Raw genomic sequence first — 22,068 nt, 5'->3', positions numbered from 1 at the left:
TACTCTCCTCCTCACGAACACTCTTTCCTATTAATACCTTGTTTATTTGTCTGATTAAGTCATTTGGCCACAGAGTGACACTTCAGCTTTGAAGAGCAATGTAAACATGTAGTGCTTCAACCCAAACGGTATCTTGACCTTTTAATAGTTTAACTCTTGGTGACAGATGCAGACGAGCGAACTTGCAGAACAGACGCTAAAAATGTTAGAGTAGCTAACATATACTTTGGCAGAACAGTCACAGTGTCTTTTATATAAGGCAACAATCGAAGTGATGCCTGAGTGAGCCCTTTTTTCCTGCTTTCTATAGTTACTCCTTTGTCCCAATTCAATTACAGGGATTGTTTAAATCTTTTGCGTTTAGCTAGTTCAAAGTAATCTAAGGTAATCTGATTTATGAAGTGTGGCAGAACTTGACAGTCTGTAATTTAACCTCATGACATACGTTATTCTACACTAGCTCATTATTTAAAGACTGTTTATTGATCACATTGTGCATCCAGGAAAAGCCTTGCAGTCTTTGCCAGTAAGACTTTTTTTCTTTTTGCAGCAAAAAGATCCTGGGTTCAAGTCCCCCGGTCGGATTGGGCTTTTCTATGGGGTTTCTCTGTTCTTGGTAGGGTGAATGGTGATTCAGAATCACTCATTTGTGTGAATGTGATTGGCTTTCTGTCTTTTTGTGTTAGCCCTACAACAGACTTGCGACACGTCTTAGACGTACCCTGCCTCTCTCTGCTAGGCTCCAGTCTCACTGCGACCCTCAAATGGATAAGTGGTTAAGAAAACGGATGGATCAAGCTTTTAAACTGCTTCATACTTCTGAACTCTTCACAGTAAAAGGCGTACCATACGCCCTCTAAAGTCCATTAGACCTTAAGACTCTTACTCTCTTTAATGCCATGTTGTGTCTACAGTGTCTAGACTACGAGACCAGAAATACCCCAGGCAGACGTGAACGTTAAAGTCACAACACTGTTAGATCAATGCAGATCCTTCAGACTGCATTTGCTGAAATCCCATTAAAACAATGTTAATTCACAGATGACGAGCGAGAGGCAAAAGTATGAGGTTTCCTTTATTATGATCACTTCTTTTTTAAATGTATAAATGATCATTATTTACAAATTGAGGAAGGGAGGGGGGTTATAGTGACAGTTTGAGGGACAAATGCAGAAAATTATGGAATCAACAGAACAATACACAACCAACAAGAATCACAACATCAGTCACAAGTCCAAGCCTCTGTCTGTGGGAGATGTTCTTGTTGAGATTGTGACTCAAAGTTTAAAGTCTTCACACAAATGAACTCATGCACTGGAAATGCATACTGAAACGGTCACATGTGGGAATCACAAAGTGCAAATAATTTTTTTTTTTTTTTTCAAAAGCAAACACAAGAAATATAATGAACAACTTCTGATGCTGTGAGGTGTTTTTTAAACTAAATGTCACCCTTACTGTGAAATAATACAAACATGTTTCTCACTTTCTCTCAATTGCCACACACACTCACTCACTCTCTCTTACACGCGGCGCGAAGACACACACACACACACACACACACACACACACACACACACACACACACACACACACACACACACACACACACACACACCATGATTCGTTTTAAAACACCAAAGACCTGGCTCACAATTTCTGACAGTTTTCTTATGTCAAGTACAGAAGGGAACAACGAAGACTTAACTAGTGAAAAGAAGAACAAAGCAAAAACTACAAAAAGACAGCACAGACAATAAATGAGGTCCAATTTGATATCTTATATAAAATAAAGATGTTCAAAGAATCTCGTCAGTGTATTTCTGCATCTGTAAGGTGTCGGTAAAATGAAATTCACACAAATGGCAAGCACGTCAAACTAAAACCATAACGCAAACAAAGCTCCACTCACATCCGGTCAAAAGCAAAACAACTGCCGACAGCGCTCATTCAACTAAATCCTACAAAAACAATCCAGCTCTGGTTGTTCCATCAATTAATTGTCATGAGCCGTGTTGAGCACTTCCAGCAAGTTTAGTTTTCTTTACATGTAAGAACCAAATCCCTAAAAGCCATTTACATGCAATTCACCAACAACTCCAGTGGTGAAAGTAAGAATTAGCTTCTACATTTCTGTCACCACTAAAGAAAGCTTTCATGCACCCAAGCACCGTCATTCAAGGAACCTGCGCACTGACACGCTGTGTTCACTCAGTATTTTTGCAAAGATATCCATTTGATAAAGAACGGGGCTTTGCCCATCAAGCTAAGTAGCTGTGCTGAGAGAGAAAGGTGTTAGCAAGGCGAGTCTGGTGGCATTAGGGTGTGTATGCGGGTGGCGGTTGAAATTGATTGGCAATGTCATAATCGGCAGGAAATGTTTCACTGCTGTCCTCCATCTCCGAGAGCAGCTCTAAAGCCTGCTCTTCCTCCTCAGTGGGGTAGTGACGAAGGAGATTTGCAGCTGTGGCGAGGATGGATGCTCCGCCCGCGCCCGCCACCAGGTAGAAGCTGATAGCAAAAGTGACGTATATGAGAGAGCCGTGGTACTTTTTGTGCTGCTGCTGTAGGGACAAGATCAGCTCTGAGGCCCAGTAGCAAAAACCTATGACTGTGGCACACTGCAGCACTGGTGGGAGACAGAAAGAAACGGTTACAAACCATTGAATTTACACATTGTCTGTCTTTTTCTAGAAAGCATGAGGGGAAAAAAGATTATTACCTGTGAGAATATGTGCAAAAGCATATCTGCGGGTTATTTTCAGGGCAGGGTGCTTGGGACCAAACACATCCAAGAGAAAAGCAGTCAGACTGCAGAGGATTCCCAGGAAACAAAAGCCAGCGATTACTCTCAGCAGCAAGATGGTCTGCGGGTTCACGCAGTAATCTGATGGGAACAGACGGCCACATCACAGAACATTACACGTGAGCTCTGGGATTAATTGCTACTGTGGGTTTTTAACGAAGCTTGTGTGTGGGCCTCACCATCCAGAAGCTTGGGGTCGATGTATCCCAGGACATCTGACACCCCCAGCTCTTGTCTCGGACAGGTTCCTCCGTGGACGCGGAGCCAAGCCGGCTCAGCCAGAGCTGTACAAAGCGCTGTAATGGACAGAGCTCCGGGAAGAGCCGACACAAGGCTCCGCTCCGGCTGCTTGGGCAACGAGGTGCCCCCTCTCCTCCTTCGGCCTCCAGGGACAGTAGAACCCGGCGGGGCATACATCCTAATCCGATTTCCTCGTCCTCTGTTGTATAGTGTTGCTTTCCCTTTATTGTCAGTGTACCTGACAGCACTGCGCTAGTAACGAGCAAGTAAGCCACAAAACCGACAACCGGTAAAGCTAATTCTGGACTGATGACAGCGGCTCGGCTCCTTTGTTCACTCAGTTTCCAAATTAAAATAGACCATAAAACTAGCTGTTTAATCAAAAGCAGTGCAGGTGTCTGACTGACGGCAACACAATGGACAGATGGCGTTCAGGCCTGCTAGCTCTGTTGTTAGCCTGAAAAGCTAACTTCTCGTAAACGTAAAATTTCGTCAAGTTTTTCTTTGTTACAAAAAATAACTTTAACAGCGACCGACACGACAGTCATACGTCTATAAAGTAATATAGCTAACAACACTAATAAATTAACGATCGATTTGGTACACAAAAAACAAAGACAAAACAAAAGGAAACGTCCGCTGGCTTCCTCGAAAACACTTGACTTCCTTGTTCATACCATTCTTCTTCTTCGCGGTCTCGATAGCTGTGAAAGTCAGTACTCCCACCTACTGGCGACTCCTTCTATGGGAGTGAAAGTCATCATACAATAACAAAATTCTCGTCTTTATTTTATTAAACTCACTCATTGTACATTAACAAAATAAACGTGCTCGCGTGAATAGTTCATAGGAAATCATAAAAAGAGATGACAAAAAATGTATAGCACAATTAAAAGAAACAAGTCTGACCAAAGTGCTTTGCAAGCTAGGTAAGAACAAACAAGATAAAACCTCAGATCAATAGAATACATACAATAAAATACAACATAAAATAAAGCACCGTAAATTTCACGTAATTGTTTTTTACGTGAAATTTGCCGACGGTAAAAAAAAAAAAATAAAAAAAAAGACCACGAAACTGCAACCCACAATGCAGCGCGGGGACTATATAAGCAAAGATGGCGCCATTTTGGTCACCGCTGATGTTGTGAACTTATGCACTTTGTTGTTTGGTGCTAGTTACAGGCTGTGTTTAGCGCAGATACGGCAATTCTTTGTATCCGTGCCCTGGGTGTTGACTGTGGTTTAGGGTTTACGTAGTGCTGCTGCTGCTCTCTGTCTGCTTTTGGTGTTTCGGGCCATTTCCTGTCTCGTTTCTCGGCTAAGTGTCAGTGACAACGACTCGGAAGTATTTCCCCAATTCGACCATGAAGGAGGCTCTGTCCCTGGTTCAGAGGTTGAGCGCACACCCGGACTCCCGCTGCTGGTTCGTCAGCTGGAGCCCCAACGGGACGCTTCTGGCCTCATGTGGGGGCGACAAGACCATCCGGATATGGGGGAAAGAAGGTGAGCTCTCCGTGAACTGAACCACAGACACCCCCAGCCTCAGTCGCATAAGCATTATAGTACAGTAGTTGACATCCTTCACCCCTCTACCTGGCTCTCATTTTTCAGGTGACTCCTGGATATGTAAGAACGTGTTGCAGGATGGACACCAGCGCACTGTGAGGAAAGTGGCTTGGTCTCCATGTGGGAATTATCTGGCCTCTGCCAGCTTTGATGCTACCATTTGCATCTGGAAAAAGAAGAACGATGACTTTGAGGTCAGATGACAGGTCTCCTGTTCAGTGTGTTAAATGGCATGCCTTAGAAATGCTGCATCTCTGCAGATTGTTACCCACGCTTTGTCTCCTAGAGTTTGACTGTGCTGGAAGGACACGAAAACGAGGCCAAGTGCGTGGCGTGGGCCCCTTCAGGGAATCTTCTAGCCACATGTAGCCGAGACAAGAGCGTCTGGGTTTGGGAAGGTTTGTGTTAAAGAGCGCCTAAATTGCACATACTGATCTGCACCATTGCCTGTTTCTAAACTTGACCATGTCTCTTCCTGCTCTGCAGTGGATGAAGAAGACGAGTATGAATGTGTTACAGTTGTGAACTCTCACACGCAAGATGTCAAGCACGTTGTCTGGCACCCGACCAAGGAGGTAGGTCTCATTCGGATCTGTCCACATGAATGTTTTTTTTTCCATCTCCTGTTGTAACACCACGTGACCCTGCACTCACCGTGTGATTGTACAGCTCCTGGCCTCAGCCAGCTATGACAACAACATTTGCCTTTACAAAGAAGAGGATGATGACTGGGAGTGCCGGGCCACCTTACAGGGACACACGTCCACAGTGTGGAGTTTGTGTTTTGATGCAGATGGTCAGAGGCTGGCTTCGTGCAGCGATGACCGCACTGTGAAGATCTGGAGAGAGTATCCAGCTGAAAGTGGACAGGGTGAGTCAGCATTAGTTTTATCATAAATCAATGTGGTAATAAAAATATCGACAGTAATGTTTTTTCTGGTCTCCTGTTTAAGATTTGTCGTGGAAGTGTGTTTGCACTCTGTCTGGGTACCATGGACGAGCGGTGTATGATGTCTCCTGGTAAGACAAATTTGTAATAGACTCTTGTAGGAATGCTTCAGTCAATCATTAAAGGTGCAATCAGTCATTGTTTGAAGTCATTTAATGGAAAAAAAATCCCCATTGTGCTGATAAATATACATTTATTAGTGTGTAATTACATCTTCCAACGAATTGATGCATTCTCATAAACTTCTAAACTAGATATATAGTATGCTAAAGGACGGGGCATTCATGTGGTGTGGAGGCAATTTGTGTTTTCACCTTCAGACTAAAGATATAAAGGATCATACATGTTTTATAACCTTTCACAAACGCGGGCTACCAGCAGATGGGTGCAATAAGACAAAAATTAGCACACATCTCACCTGACAATCAGCAGCATACCCAGATAAGAAAAAGACTTGGATGGATCCAACTTTTGCTATCTGTGTACAGTAGCTACAGATTAATGGCAGTTTTTGAGGCAAAAACTGTAGTTAGGATTATGCACTTGAATTGGTGGGTGTAAGAAAACAGAATTCAGCTGAATGTGTTCTTGAATTTACTGACCTTTAGTCTGGTCGTCACATTTAAGATCAACTTGCAATAGCAACGGGGTAATTGTTCCACAACTTGTAATTTCTCCATAACAATGCAGTATGGTTACATTTGAGGAATATATGTTGCTCTGTGTCCAGAAATTATGCGCAAACATAAAGTGGAGGTTAATTGATCACCAGAAATCCCAAAGATGTGGTCTCCATGTGCATTTGTCATTGTTAGACGTCACAGTGAACCCAAATCTTTCTGCAGGTGTCGGCTGACTGGCGCTTTAGCAACTGCCTCTGGTGATGACGCAGTGCGAGTTTTCAAGGAGGATGAGACGGCCAAACCCGAGGAGCCGGTATTCTCACTGGCTGCTCAGGTGGCCAGAGCTCACAACCAAGATGTTAACTGTGTGTCCTGGAACCCAAAGGAGGCGGGATTCCTGGCTTCGTGCAGCGATGACGGAGACATCGCCATTTGGAAGTTCCAAGAAGAGGAATGAACATCCCTGGAGTGCATAGTTGTGTGTTAAATTGGGAACTTTCTGCGGCATTCACCACAGATCATTATTTTATAGCTCATCAGGATTCTGCTTGACATCAGCGCTCATCTGTGTCCATGCTGAGAATACTGCTTCATGTGCTTTGAGTAGCAGCGCCACTGAGAATTAATAGAAATAACATGTTTAACTATAAAATAAAGTGAAAAATGTTTCCTCTCCTTTTTATTGCAAAAGCATTTCAGACAGCACATCATAGTAAAACACTTCAACCAGTCCAAGGATTAAATTTCATAATAAAATGATTTCAATCCAAAATATAACCGGACAGTTGTTTTTAAACACCCTACCTGGTTTAAGGATGCACCATCCCCAGGATTTATGTGTTTCTTTAATCCACAATGGCCAATTAAATTTTTGTCAGATCCCAAAACTGACACAAAAGTACAAAGTGTTAAACTTCTTATACTGAAAACAGACTGGGGCTTGGGTAGCCATGTATCTGTACTACATGTGGACAAACAGATCCTGTACACTATATTCTTGGACTGGCATCATTTAGAGGACTTAACTAAGAAGCAACTGAAAACAAACATTATTTTCACAAGAGCAGAGATGGTAATGGCAGAGTCAAAGTAAAGAAATGTCAATCAGGTTGGATATCTACAGCAAAAAAAGAAAACTACTGATCCCAATCTATCAGAACCGCTGAAGAAAATAATCAAGTCTGATTAGTCCGAGTCGCTGTCTCCATCACTGTCAGCCTCCTTTACATCTATGCTGAACTTGTACTCCTGGTCACAGCCCATATATGCGTCACTCATGAAGTACAAGGTGTAGTTGTGGATGCCCATCGCTGGGGCAACAAAGTCCAGCTTGACCTGCGGTGGAGGGACATAAACTAAGTGAGGCCTCTGGTGGTTAAAACATAATTTCTGGCTATTACAAGATGACTCACTGACCTTTGCTTTCTGCTGAAGAGTCAGCCTCTTGATAGAGATCAGGCTGTTAGACTTGGGGTCTCCGATCACCACCCACCAGCCCTCCTCACGTTTCTATAACAATGACAAGTATTTCCACAAGAGTTGGTCATTAAGGTGAAAATTAAAGAAATATATACGTCATGAAGATGTTTGAAAAGTACTAACCTGGGGAAAGAGCGGTGCAATGACTGGACCCGTTACCTCCTCCTCTCTCTCCAGCTGAACCTGAACCAGAACTGGACTGCCACTGTGAATAAATATGGAAAGAGATCAATTTCCCACCCATCTGTGCAATTTTGTAATGTAATTTTTCATTTCCAGGAAACGCAGCGAAAAGTGCTGCTGCCAGACTGTACACGTACCTCTTGACACTGTCCTTCTCTGCCACTTCGTACGACAGCTCGATGTTGGGGTAGCGGTTACAGAAGCGAGCCACGTCGGCCATCTGGGCATCCGAGAGCTGCAGCAACGCGCTTCTGTCTTCATCCTCCATTTCCATTATGTCAAAGATGCTCTCCACTCCCTTATGAGCAAAGGAAACGGAAGCACGTTCAATCAGCATGAGATTCATCTACACTAAAGTGAGAGTCAGACTTTCCTAGGATCATTTTACCTTTTCTGTGCAGCGCTTGATGTGCTCCGAGGTGAAGAATGGCAGCTGTTTGAGGTACGAGTCCTTGGACCACATGGCCTGAGTGACCATCTGAGCCAGCTCCATAGCAGCCAGTGCAGGACTCAGCCAACCGTTGCTGGACAGCACATCAACGCACGCCTGAATCAGTCGGACAGCCTACAAAAAAGACAACACACACACACATATTCTTTAAGTGTACAAATATACCTTCCAATATAAAGCATCTTGAGGCGACTGCTGTTGTGATTTGGCGTTTATGTAAGTAAAATTGAAATGAATTAAAACTGAATTTCACTCACGGCACTCACTTTGGGAATCACTGATTTACAGTGATCTCATGATCTAACCCACTCCCTATGGGATCATTCTAAAGTCTTTTTGGGCCTTTGTCATATATTTCAGTCAAATCCAAAATTAACAAATTTACCTGTCTAATTTTTAAATGCTTTCTAAAATCTATTACAGCAATGTTTTGGTGTAAGCCCTTGAAATGTGAATCTGAACAGGGTACAAGCCGTCTTTTGTTCATGTGATAAGAAGGCTCATCCTACAGTAAGAGGACTCCTCACCTCCATCACATGTACAGTGGATTTAGGACATCATGTATGTTTTACAACTGTTTTACTAAAACATCAGCCTAACTGTTTTTTGAAACCTGGCAGCAATTTCTTTCCTATGTATCAAATATGGAAGCGTGCTCATTTCCTTGTTTGTTTGTTGTCTTTTTGGATGTGTGTAACTGGTCTGGCGATTTTGTTCATTCTTTTTAAGACACATTTTGTTTATATGTGTGCTTTTTGTGCAAGTAATAGCTTGTTCAAAAACATATAGATGGATAAAAATCCAGAAACATAACTGTTAGGCTTTACAGAGAAAAAACTGGACCTTGCTGAGGATCTCCTCGGTGTCTGACTGGAGCTCAGCGCTCAGCTGCATCCTGGAGAGATGGGCTTGCAGCAGCAGGTTAGTCTTCACGTGGGGGTCATTGAACTTCGGGTTGTTCAGCTTGTGGGGCACTTTCTGTGCAAGCTGAAATGCAAAGAGCACATAAAAGTGTGTTATTTCATCTTGGTGTCTTTTTGCAGATGTGTTAATGCTGCTCTCTTTGAGTCTCGTCACTTTCTTTACCTGTCGGAGAAGTGCATCCTCGTGGTGTCTGATGGGAATGTTCTTATACTCGGCAGCATTGGAGATGATCTCAATTAAGCCGCGGATCTTTGTCTTGGCGTTCAGTGACATGCTGAAGAGCTCTGTACGACACAAGAGCAAAGCACCACAGTTAGGCTTGAGTTGAACACATACGTGAAGGAATGATGACACAAATACAAAAAAATCCAGGAAGTGCAAGCACAAACCGATGGTGGTGTAGTTGATGTAATAGTAGGCAGCAATCATGCCCAAATTGAGTGGTGCTACATCCAGCTCATCCTCGATGCTGATGCACTTGGACTGCTCCAGGTCGTGTAATGTGTTCTCCACCAGCTCAGACAGGTGGTCAGACAGGTGGCGATGTGACATGCCTGTCAGGAGGACAGAAGCCACAGCTCAACATGGTCCCAACATCCGAAGTATAAGTCGGTTATTCCCTTTGAAGGACGGGACTCACCTTGCAGGTTGTAGTAGTTGGGGTTCTGGGTCATACGGCGGTAAAGGAATGTCCATGTCAGGTAGTCGACAGCATCCTGCTTGTTCTCTATTGTCTTGGTGACGATCTCAGCATTGAAATGGTCGTGGAGACAATGATCCAAGTGAGACTCCACCGGCAGCGGCTCGTACAGGAACTTCTTGAAGAAATCCTATCAAGAAAAAACAAAGTGGTTTGTTCTGTTGTACAGTCATTGTTTCAAAGCCAGAAGTGACTGAGGTCTGTCTACCTTCTTAGAGCCTTGACACATGATTACACAGCGCCCCTCATCATCCAGCATTGGCCTGTTTGCCTTGCCCACCATCTGGAGGACATCATATATGGGATAATCCACATATCTGATAGAAGAAAGCAAAAAGTCAATATCACCAGCAGAGTACATACTAACCTTCATTAAATATGTTTCATATAACAAAAAAAAAAGCCAGTATAAACAGAAGATGCCTTACGCGTGAATTTTGCCATTGTAGTACTGGGTGTCCATGACGATGACAAGGTGTGCTGAGATGTTGATGCCCCAGCACAGTGAACGAGAGGACACGACGACCTGAACAGCACCTGTCAAAGCAGAAGAAGAGAAGGAAAAAATGAATAAAAAATTAGTCTCAATTTTGTTTTTTCCCCTTTTCTAAAAACCACCTACCTGTCCAGCACAAAGTGCAGCAGAAGTGAGTCATACCTGAGTTGAAGAGCTGCTCCACTATTCTGCGTTCAGTTGCAGAGAGGCCCTCGTGCAAGTATCCCACGCCGTTGGCCAGAGTCTCTTTCAGAGTAGAATCATTTATTTTCTCCAGGAATGGAGCCAGGTCTTTCTCAGCACAATGCAGGAACCTGCAGAGACAGACATTTACTCTTTGACCACAGTGTGAAGATGTGATGCTGGCATCATTTCCATGAATTTGTCTAAGGTGAAAATCTTGACGTGCTGACTGACCTCTGAGGAACCACATCAGCAGCACAGAAAGTGAGAATGTCAATCGCTGTGAGGCGAGTCTGCCTGCGGGATGGGACGAAAACCACGGCTGGCTTCGAGGGAGAGTGCTTCATGATGGCGTGATAGACCGGCTTCGCCATGGACAGCAGGCGAGTCTGAGTATGACTCACATTGAAACCCTAGAAAAACAGTAAAAGATTGACAGCCAATCAGAAACCTGACAGGTACTTTCTTGGCTGTGAGCACTGATCAATTTAAGAAATACATTTCTCTTTTTGTTGACTAACATGCTGTTTACAGACCTGGATGTGCAGCTCCAGAGGCACGGGTCTGACATTGGGATGGAAGTTGAATGTGGCTGTGGTGCTGCAGCCCAGCCAGTGGGCCACATCTTTGGCGTTGGACAAAGATGAGCTGAGGGCCACGATACGGATGGGACGCTCAATCTGGGAAGAGATGTATCTCATCCTGGAGCAGATGACCTCCAACACAGGCTGATGACAAGAAACAAAATCCATTAACACAACACACACACACACACACACACACACACACACACACACACACACACACACACACACACACGCGCGCGCAGCAGCAAGTAGTATTCTGTTCTTACTCCATTTTCGCCTCCGATAAGGTGCGTCTCATCCACAATGAAAAGGCTGACGTTCTGGACGTTCTTCCTCTGCTTCCAACGACGAGACAGGATGTCCCATTTATCAGGGGTACTGATAATAATGTCACCTTTTCCCAGGAGCTTCAGATCAGTACTAGTCTCTCCTGTCAGCAACACAACTTTCTTGTCCAGGATGTCCTGGAACTTCTGGTGCCAGTCAATAAACACCTGAGACAAGGATAACCACACTCATGTCAGTTTTAGATCTAACAGAATCAAGCTGGAAGAAAAACAGTTTGCCAGTTTTCATAGGTGCGCTCCAAAATCTAATTTAATTCAGACCTGTTCAGCCAGTGCTTCCATTGGGGTGATGTAGACACAGCGACCTTCTGCATTGTGCAGCAGCATTCTCAGAATGGCAAACTCTGCACAGATGGTCTTTCCACTGCCGGTGGGAGCTCCCACAAACACGTTATCATCACTGTTGTACACAGCATTGAAGACTGCGGGAGTAAAAGTAAAAAAAATGAGTGAAGAAAATTTTGTGAAAACAGACCACTGTTCCTAACGGGGAAGCAACTTTTAAATGACGATGAAATTGGATTAAGGAGAACAGCATGTAGTCTCTACCTTGTGTCTGAATGGGGTTGAAGAAGGGGAACTTGTTCTGGTAGAGCGCCTCAAAGGCAGAGTTCCTGAGGGCAGTGACAGGAAGAGGCTGCAGGTCCAGCAGCTCAGTGGGTGGGGGGTACTTCTCTGGTAGGATAAGGTGACGGAAAGATACTGGGAGTTGAGTCTCGCAGGCTTGGGGAAAAACAAAAGAAACAAACATGAATTAAAATGCTGACATGATTGTGATGTGAAGCTATGACACTTTTTAATCAAAGCACTTACACAGCCAGCGGTCTGAGACCACACGGATGAAGTACTGCGGTGGAAGAGGCTCGAACACCGGGACAAAGAAAGTCACAAGATGCTCGTCCTGGGCGTACTTGGCTTTGAGGAGGAAATACTCATGGTGGAGGATGACCTCACTGTCCACGTCCTCAACAAGGATCCAGAAAGCCTCAGACGACCCGTGAATCTAAACAGGAAAACGAAAGTAAGTCAGGAGTATAGAAAAAAGAGAGTTCAGTGTGTTCTCTGGGCTGATCATTTTTTTCAGGGATTAAGGGTGCAGTCAACATACTGGGACCAATACCCTGATTTTGCCCCCCCCCCTGGAGTACAACAGTATTGGAAAAACTGTCTGATTAGCATCCCATTATAGATCTAAGTCCTGACCTTGTCATCCCACTGGAAGTCGGGTGTGACTGTAAGCTCCACTTTGAGTGTGGAGCGAGTGATGGGCTGCACATGAACGGCCAAGTCCAGCTTGGGGAACTGGTGGACATATTTGTGAATAGTCTTCCCCATCTTTGGCATTCGGATCAGTTCACCTAGAAACCAAACATCCAGGAGGTTTTTAATTACTCTCCAGGCTGAGGAAAAAATTCAGAAACCGTAACACAGAGGAAGGAAACTCACCAATCTCGTTGTGGTTCAGGTCGTAGAGTCGCTCAAATGGGAAGTTTTTCTTCTCAATCTTCTTGATCACTTCCTCTGGCAGCTTCTTGAACTGACGCAGAGGAGACATGGACTGCCACCTGCACAGAGGACAGAGTATCAGATGCCTGTAGCTTTGACCAAGCAAAGGCAGTGTTAATCTAGGAGTGAAGAAAGAGCTTACATTCTCTTATCGATCATCTTGCAGAGATTCAAGGTCTTGTCTGTGAGCTGAGCCCAGCCTCTGCTTAGCACAATCTCAAATATGGCCCGCATCAATCGCCCAGCACTCTGCAGGAAGAATATACAAGGAAATTTCTATGAATTATATCAAGCCTGGGACTTTTCCTTCAAGCTAAAATGAAATAAAAATTTTAAATAAGCATATAGGGAAACATGGAAAAGTAAATCAATAACGGAAGTACGCCGTTTCTGTACCTGTGTTACATACACCATATCAGCCATGAGAGCAAAGCCTTCGAGCTTCAGCTGAGAGATGTATGCCTGGAGCAGCACGTTGATCTGAAATGAGAACACAAAGCACACGAAATATTATTTACTGCAATTTGCAAACCACTCCAAATGTTAAGTAATGTTTCTCTTTATAAAAGCACAGTGTGCATTTTCTGGAAACCAAGCAGATCATATTTTGCGTTTCATAAACACCATCACTGGTTGTCTTTACCTTCGCACTGGGCTCCTCAATGCTTTCCTTCACAGGGATAGGAACTCTTTCCAGTAACTTTTGAAGCTCCAGTTTTTCTTCCTACAAGATAAAGCTGTATGTTGCTTTTCTTCATTTTAGATCTAATATTTAAACCATCGTTGCTGTGTGGGGGGTCAGCATACCTCTCTCACTGTGATGTTCCTGAACTCTGAGGACAGTGAGAACACTCGGAAGAGTTCGATCTCGCTGAGCGTCGGTTTCAGCAGCTGGTTGTAGGTTTGGATTGAGTCGTGGGTGATGTAGAAGTGACTGGCAATGCGGCCCAGGTCTGTAACCTTTGGGTGAAGAGACAAAAAAGTGAAGCTTCTAATCAGTATATCTACAACCAAGAATAAAACGACCAACACTCAGCTGAGATGTGCATACCTGGAAGCTGCCGGTCCTCTTGTCATATTTGATGAGACTGTTCTTGTCCAGGATGTTGGCTGCTGTGTGCACCAAGTCCATCCTGCGCCTCTCCAGCAGGGGGTCTGTACTCCGGTCGTCGTGAGAAACACCATACAGGGTGGGGTTGCGAAGCATGCGCACATAGAGATACGTGTAGCCAAGCCAGTTCACAGCATCCTAATAACAAATTTGAGAAATTGAAACTTAAAGCAATGAGGAAAATTAGATCCTTCTGTCTTAAATAGCTACATGTACATTTCAGGACACTCACCTTTACATTCTGCACATTTCCCAGTACTATCTCTGCATTGAGCATGTCAGCCAGCTTGCCCACCATCTGACTCTCAATGGGCAGCTGCTGGTTCAGCAGGGACAGATAATACTGCAGCTCTCCGTGAGACGTGATCAGGATTCCCTCTCCTTTGGTGTCATACTGAGGACGGCCAGCTCGACCAAGCATCTGGAATCAAACACATTTTCGATAAATAGAGTTAGTGAAGCTGCAAACTAAAGCAGCCGTTACTATGTTTGATAACAAGAAAGGATGGGCTGACCTGTAAAATGTCCAGGGCACCCAGTTCAGTCCATCTGCCTTTCTCTGGGCTGTACACTTGGGTCCCTTTGATGATGACAGTATGTGCAGGCAGATTGACACCCCAAGCCAAAGTAGCTGTAGACACCAGAACCTGGATATGTCGATCGGCAAACAAATCCTCCACCAGCGTACGGTCGACTCTGGTCATACCAGCGTGGTGGATTGCAAAGCCGTATGGGAGCAAATCCTTCAGCTCTAGGTTCTGCATAAGAAGGTTAAATTTAGCACTCAGTTCTGGTATTAAAAGCATTTACCACACAAGAGTTTTAAAAAAAAAAACGTTTCCAGTTAATGACATTTGCTCACCTTGCACTGCTCCGCCTCAGTTCTCAACACTTCAGTAGATGCAGAACCCTCTCGGAGGAAAAGACCCAGAGTGTCCTTCTCCAGGCACATGTCCCTTATGGCCCTGGCAGTTTTCCCTGTCTCCTTCCTGGAATGGACAAACACTAGAACCTGATGGGAGGAAAAAAGTAAGGCTTTCAGATTTGGTAACGCAGTGCTGTAGATTTTTTAGAGAAACAACACTGAAGTAAGAAGTTGCATTCAAAACCTGTGAGTTCCCTGTGTGTAAACACACAAGAGCACCTACACACTGGAAAGGTCTGTGTGGACACAGGGCTGAAAGGAGGCCCGGGTTTAGAGGGACCTCGACCCTCCACCTCTGGGAGCCAGAGAGGAGAGTTACAGAGAGTAGTAACCTGCAGGTTTATCTATGGAAATCTACTTCCTCTTGATATTTTGTTGGGCTTCACCTCTTTCCTTTATCTTGATATACTGATCACTTAACAGTGAGTGAACTGTCGCTTTTTAGGGCAGATGTAAAATGCATGGATATGGAAACATGAGTGTGGGATCAATTTATAACATAAGCCACATAGTAACAACAATGAAAGCAGCACAATGTCAAATGTCTTGTTTTTCACTGGAGGGCAAAAATGATAAAAAACAAAAACAGGAGTTGTGGTTTTCTTGCAGAAGAGGTTTATACGATAGAGGCGAAGTGCAGACTGTGACTGAGAAGACAGTGTTAGGAGTCCCCGGTTTCAAAAATCTAAGTTTGTGCTTATCCAGCAAAAATAAATAAATGAATAGGAAAAAAATAAAGAGGTGTCTAATTAAAATGAGGTCAGTAGCATTTACAAAGCTCAGTTGGCAGTAAAACATATTTTAGCAGACACATCTGAGATGACGCTTGGCTAATTCAGGTCACCGAATTATATCACTTTGGAAGAACAAGTCAAACAGGACTCACTTGGTTCTTTCCAGCATGCTCCATTATCTTTTCATAGACAATCTCATTCATGATCTGGAAACGCTTGATGGCCTTCTTCTCGGTGATACCAACATAAGTCTGCTCCAGGGGCACGGGACGGAAACTACAGAGAAAAGCGGTACAGTAATAAGCAATAAGGAAGAGAAAACAAACAGCTGTTCATAGAAATCATCATAAAAACTTTTTTTTTGCTTAAGCACCACACCTGTTGTCAAAGTAGAAGAGCCCTTTGGCAGGATCGACACGCAGGCAGGTAGCCACGTCTTCATAGTTTGGCAGTGTGGCGCTGAGGCCCAGCAGACGCACATCCTCCTGGGTCAGCTCCACGTTGCGGATGGTCCTCGCCACCAAAGATTCCAGCACAGGTCCACGGTCATCGTGCAGCAGATGGATTTCATCCTGAACACCCACATTAAATTGTTCATCATTAAAAGTCAAGTCAACTAGCACATTTGCTCTTTTTAGTGACAAAACTGTTCACTTACTATGATAATGAGGCGCACTAGCTGGGTGTAGGTACGTTCACCACCTTTACGAGTGATGATGTCCCATTTCTCTGGAGTGCAGACAATGATCTGAGTGGCATTAATCTCCTCTTTACAGAGCTGGTGGTCTCCCGTCAGCTCGGACACTATGATGCCATAACTTGCCAAACGCTGGGAAAAGGATGGAAAAGGTTTTCAGATTTGTGCTCCCTGATGATGGTCAAGTATGCAAAGAAAGCCGCGCAGGACAGACAAGGCTCACCTTACTAAAACTTCCCACCATCTCCTGTACTAGAGAGCGCATGGGGGCTATGTAGATGATTTTGAAGTCATCCACATTAATTGTTCCATCAATGTTGATGTGCTTTCCAATTTCTCTCAGCATTGCCATCAGGGCGACATTGGTCTTACCGGCTCCCTGTGTGCACAACACAAACTCATTAGACAAAATCCAGCTGGGGCAAAGTACTGACACACTTTTGGCTTTAACAAAGCGTGCTCACCGTTGGAGCACAGACTAGCAGGTTCTCATCTGTCTCCATGGTGGTCTTGAACAGCTTGCTCTGAATGCGATTCAGGGTTTTAAAGCCTTCAAATCCAGCCTGGGCATACTTGGGCAACTTCTCAATGGGAACAAGTACCTGATGACACAAAAACAGTGCTGACTGTAGGATCCTAACACAGTTATATGCTACTTATTACTATTATTTTTCCTCAGCTGCTGCTCAGTTGGACAATTAAAATGCTCCCATGAAGAAACATAACTGACAAACCTCATCTTCAGCAAAGGGTTTAGGTTTGAGGGCAGGTACGTGGACTTCTTCATAGCCCTTGCGCTGTTTACGAAAAGAGCCATCTGGCAGCTGGCAACGCTTGTTGGCCATGAAATGGCTCCCCTGACTGAAAGTCAGGTCGTCAAGGTCTAGCAGCTGTCGAGGGGCCACTGACTGTAGGACAGAAAGGACAATTTTCCTATGCCGTTTAGAAATGTCTAAAAGAAAACTGACAACAAGTAATGTTCCTGACAGGATGATTTGTACTTAATATACTGAAAGTGTTATATACCTCTCCATGGTCTATGTCCATTGCTTCCAAGTCATCAACACGGGACTTCCTCACTCTCTCTCTGCGAGACCGCTCTTCCTAAAGGACACAAAAATAAATAATGTGACAAACTGAGACTCACAAAGAGTTCACATAATCTCACAATCAAGCCTCCTTACTCGAATAATATCCTCCTTCTCCGTCTCTTGCAGCTGGTAGAGAATCTTTGACAGCTCCTGATCAGACTCCATCTTTCCTATGATGCGCTCCTTTTCTGCCTCACTCTGAGCACTTGCCAGCATGGTACAGTACTGGACTGTGTGTCAAGGGGGAAGAGAAAGAAATCAGTACATTTTCAAAGACATTAGCTCTGTAACAGTTTCACTCAACAAAGCAGACTTACTCATGCGACGATGCTGACGCAGGATTTTAATGAAATCAAAGGTGTTGAAGCCGAGCAGCAACACCAGCTGGTTTTCACATTCTCTGTCGTCACTGGCGGTCTGTAAAATAAGAGACGAAAGAATGATGTTGACAAATACAAACTTACCTGCTCTAAACAAACAAAAGCACAGGGAACGTCACAAACCTACCTTGAGGATTTCTAAGACCTCATCTGCCTTTTTTTGTGAGACAATGGCGTCATCGTAGAACCGGCTGAGCTGACGCTGGAGCCAAAAGGCGTCGATGTCTCGAGGATGTAAATCTTTCTTCTTCACTGTCATCACGTCACCCGCACCACCGAGCTAAGTGAAAGGTAATTTATTAGTTACTGTGCAGCATAGTTGCAATATCTCACAAAGACTAAATACAAACATGGGCTTAATACAGTAATGCCATTAATGGAAACTTACATTAGCTGAGAGAGTGGAATCCACAGCTGCCTCCACTCCTTCACTGTCTTCATCTGAGTGTTCATCTCGTACCTCGCCATACTGGTCTTCATCAACTTCCTGTATGTTAAGACAGGAAAAGTCAGTGACACAAACTCATCAATGTGCTCAGCTGTAAATCTTAAGAGCCGCAAGCCTCACCTCCTCATCAGATTCAAACTGAACATTGACACCATATGTCTCGTCAATGTTGTCATCTGTGGATAGAAAATACCGCACATAATGAATATTTTTAGGGAAAACTGATGGATCTTGTACAGTTTTCATTTCACAGTTACTTTGAACGTGCTTACCCATATTCTGCAAGTCTTTGTCCCCCCCGTAGTCTGTGATCTTTTTGCCCAGATTGACTAAGACGTGGTAGCGCGTGTCATCAGCAGGTCCGAGAAGCTGCTCTACTTCCCGTCGCCTCTCTTTGTCCCTCATTTTGTCATTCTTGAGCACAGCCAGAACTTCATCAGCTGCTCCACAGAGAATATCACGCGGCTGTAAAAATGTAATGAGATAGTGAGTAAAACACGCAAGATGTAACAGAAACAGAATATTTCAAGAAAGCAGTTGTGGCGTTCGCTGACCTGATCTCCCAAAGCAGCATGGATGAAGCTCAGTAACACTTCATATGTTTCTCTGGTCTCTTTGGTTTTTGGTTTGTACACAATGCCCACCATCTCATCAATGCCTTCAGATAGAAGGGTAAAGCCCTTCATTTTGTTAATGTCGTGTCTGTCTTCATCTCTTTTTCTTCTCCTGGATAAAAATAATAATAATTTAAAAAAAAGATTAACAAAAAAAAAAAAAAAGATCATATGTTAACAGCAGAGCCATGTTTGGCCATTTGAGTGGCAAACATCTTCCAAGGCATGTCACATATGTTCACTTTTTCTCTTTTTTCTTGAGAATGGCCTTGAAGACACATCAAACTTGACAGCTATTCTTCCCCATGCTTTTATTTTCAGTTTTTCAAAATTAAGTTGTCACGTGGAACTAATGAAGTGATTTTTAATACCGGATTGTTTTGTTTTGTTTTAAATCAACCAGTTTTGCCTTCAAACTATAGATTCAACAAGTTAAAGCCAATATTTCTCAGAGAGTTGGGGCCACACTGACATGACAGCATCGCACAGTAGCTGCAGATTGGACAACTATACATCATCCATAATGCAAATCTCCTGTTCCTCCACATCCCAGAGGTGCTCTATTGGACTGACATGTTTAAGAAACCAGTTTAAGACTATTTGAGCTTTGTGACATAGTGCGTTATCCTGCTATAAACAGCTGTCAGATTAAGGTACACTGCAATTATAATGGGATACTTAAACAAAAAGATTCCCTACACTATTAGACCATCAGCAGTCTTGCTTTCATGTTGTTTATCCCAAATAATACCATCCATATATGTTGTGCATTCAGAGATGCTTTTCTGCATACTCAGACATGTTCAAAGTCACCCCACCTTTCTTCTTCATTCTGATATGCAGGTTGACTATGCCTTATTGCTTAAATGCTGGCATGTAATTAGCTATTGCACATTTGCATTAATGACAATGGGAAAAGGAACTTCAAAGTGGCCGGTAGTGTATATAAATTATGTATTGCTTTAACTTCACATGAACAATATATGTAGCTGTATGCACTGACTTTTCTCGTCTCTCCTCCAGCCTCTGAGGTTTGGTCCTCTGGGCCTTGTCACCCATCTTGGTCCCCTCCAGCTTCCCGACCAAGGACAGCACCTCACCGGTGGGCTCATCTCTCCGGGTGCGGTCGATCAGAGAGCGATCGGCTTGAAGCACCAAGTTAGAGTTCTAAGAGTTCGGCATAAAAACAGTGTGATTATGAGACACATCAGTCTGCGCTGCAACAGGCTAAAGTAAGTGCTAGTTAGCACTACGGCTAGCTAAACAAGGAGAAATATCAATTAAAAACAGTACAATCCAAACACCTTTCCTGATAACTTTACAGAATATCGACCGCTGCCTCTGATTTTGTTTTTATTTTTTTGTCTCACTCTAAATACACTCACCGCTTTGTACTCGTACTGCAAGCTTCGAGCAGTAACATCCGCCATGGTGCTGGTTTTCCCTCAGGTTTTAGCGCACTTTGTGAAACGGCTAACTGACTGTTATTATCCACAGAGTCGACCTCACTCTGCCTGCTTAAAGAGACGCTGTGAACATGAGTGCACTGATTAAACTTGTAGCATTAGCCAGTTTTTGAAAAGTCCGAGTTTCATACAACAAAATGCGTTTCCCATACGTTACAATAGCACCGCTAACACGAGCGCACAACAAGCCGCGCTCTTCCTCTTCCGCTGTCAAAGGTCAGCGCAGGATCAGCGAGGCAAAGGAGCAGCGCCCCCTGCAGGCTAAGTTTATTTCGTTTCGATGTCCTATTGTTTGGTGTATTCATAGGTATATAAACTTATGTAAACTTGCCAAATCTCCTCTGCTAACAGCTTTTTTCTTTCTTTCTTTCTTTCTTTCTTTCTTTAGCTTTTTTAGCTTTAGCATCTGGTACCCCAGAATCAGGTGTTGACAGTCAGACGCTGATTAGCACCACCTGTGAGCATGGACCCTGTTACAGCAGTCAGTTTCAGTTGGTGTCTGCTCCAAGCATGGCACATTTGACTGATCTGGATAGGGCCTGTGCCATAGGGCAACTTTAAGCTGGTGTCCTAGTTGTAGCATTATCTGGAGTGAGTTCTTGTACCATCTCCAAATTGAAGGCCAAGTTCCATATAATGGAGGATGTCAGAAACAGGCAAAGAAGTGGGCATCTGAAGAAGACGACGGCACAAGACAATTTTGTTGTAGCACTTAGGAACTGTTGGCGCTATTCTTTAGATTTGCCGTCATGGTTTGCAGGAGAATATGGCCGACAGCACTTTACTCAGAAAATCAGAAGACAGGCAATCTCTGGTCTCATAGTGCTGCCGGGAGGATCCCATGACTGCCCTTCACCATTAGGCCTGTTTGCGCTGATGTCAGCGACACGTGCAGGAATGTTCTGTTCAGCGATGAGTCCAGATTCTGCCAGTGCCACTTCATAGATTTAAAGTGACTGCTATGCTCATTTCTGCAGGATAGCGTAACAGACCTATCATCATAAAGGCAATCATCATAGAGATATTAAGATGAGATTACGTAACCAGTATATCTCCACAGTCTGGGATCAAACTCCAAGATGACAACCCTTGCCATTATCAGAGATTGCCTCGAGAATTTGGGAGTGGAAAGGATGGAATGGCCTGCCTGCAGTCCTGAGATCAGCCCCATTGAACACTTGTGGGATCAGCTTTGGGTGCTCTCTTCATGCCAAAATGACCAACACAACCACAAATGCCTAACTTGCAACAAATGCTGGTTGAAGAATGAGACACCATCCCACAACAGAGTACATTGTTTGGCACTGGCGGAGATGATTTGGCAAGTTTTTCATGGGTGGAACCCACATGCTCAACTCTGATCCTCAACCCACAAATACATTTTCCTTGCAAATGTGACACCATTTAAGGAGAAATAAACAGGCCTTCTATTGATATAAGACTTATTGCTAAGACTCATTTTAACAACAAAGAGACAAACACACTTTTTGCGCTAACTTCATTATATTGTCTATCATGCTTACATCCTGTAAAACTGGAATCATTTCATAAGAGTCATG

The 22,068-nt window shown here is 43.8% G+C and overlaps 3 protein-coding genes across 3 annotated transcripts; 1 reads left to right on the top strand and 2 right to left on the bottom strand.

The window, feature by feature from the left end:
• Positions 1–1,593: 1,593 nt before the first annotated feature.
• tmem127 (transmembrane protein 127) lies at positions 1,594–3,688 on the bottom strand. Its single transcript, XM_085368046.1, has 3 exons — positions 2,986–3,688; positions 2,723–2,887; positions 1,594–2,629 (listed from the first exon to the last, which is right to left on the bottom strand). The coding sequence occupies exons 1-3, from the start codon at positions 3,221–3,223 to the stop codon at positions 2,319–2,321; spliced, it is 714 nt and encodes a 237-aa protein (XP_085224172.1). The 5' UTR covers positions 3,224–3,688; the 3' UTR covers positions 1,594–2,318.
• Positions 3,689–4,169: 481 nt separating this feature from the next.
• Positions 4,170–6,848, top strand: ciao1 (cytosolic iron-sulfur assembly component 1). Its single transcript, XM_085367173.1, has 7 exons — positions 4,170–4,552; positions 4,661–4,809; positions 4,902–5,013; positions 5,102–5,190; positions 5,285–5,486; positions 5,569–5,635; positions 6,410–6,848. The coding sequence occupies exons 1-7, from the start codon at positions 4,414–4,416 to the stop codon at positions 6,642–6,644; spliced, it is 993 nt and encodes a 330-aa protein (XP_085223299.1). The 5' UTR covers positions 4,170–4,413; the 3' UTR covers positions 6,645–6,848.
• A 10-nt stretch (positions 6,849–6,858) lies between these two features.
• On the bottom strand, positions 6,859–20,684 carry snrnp200 (small nuclear ribonucleoprotein 200 (U5)). The gene is made up of 44 exons (XM_085367172.1): positions 20,429–20,684; positions 20,047–20,210; positions 18,984–19,155; positions 18,702–18,894; positions 18,550–18,605; positions 18,370–18,468; positions 18,109–18,261; positions 17,919–18,018; positions 17,695–17,831; positions 17,537–17,614; positions 17,245–17,418; positions 16,975–17,112; positions 16,734–16,889; positions 16,472–16,642; positions 16,192–16,385; positions 15,966–16,089; positions 15,017–15,166; positions 14,670–14,912; positions 14,387–14,575; positions 14,095–14,292; positions 13,851–14,003; positions 13,687–13,767; positions 13,440–13,523; positions 13,186–13,292; positions 12,984–13,102; positions 12,741–12,895; positions 12,351–12,540; positions 12,087–12,260; positions 11,799–11,959; positions 11,457–11,684; positions 11,140–11,331; positions 10,838–11,016; positions 10,583–10,734; positions 10,353–10,461; positions 10,133–10,241; positions 9,865–10,054; positions 9,614–9,778; positions 9,387–9,508; positions 9,144–9,287; positions 8,238–8,414; positions 7,987–8,147; positions 7,790–7,871; positions 7,604–7,696; positions 6,859–7,522 (listed from the first exon to the last, which is right to left on the bottom strand). Exons 1-44 carry the CDS (start codon positions 20,471–20,473, stop codon positions 7,373–7,375), a joined length of 6,411 nt encoding a protein of 2,136 aa, XP_085223298.1. The 5' UTR covers positions 20,474–20,684; the 3' UTR covers positions 6,859–7,372.
• Positions 20,685–22,068: the final 1,384 nt, after the last annotated feature.

Source organism: Diplotaxodon limnothrissa, linkage group LG12, assembly GCF_057381915.1.
Source record: "Diplotaxodon limnothrissa isolate DT_005_m linkage group LG12, D_limnothrissa_male_GT1.1, whole genome shotgun sequence".
In the NCBI taxonomy this organism is placed as follows: Eukaryota; Metazoa; Chordata; class Actinopteri; order Cichliformes; family Cichlidae; genus Diplotaxodon; species Diplotaxodon limnothrissa.
Note: the sequence above shows the minus strand (reverse complement) of the source record. Positions and strands in the feature narration are given on the sequence as shown.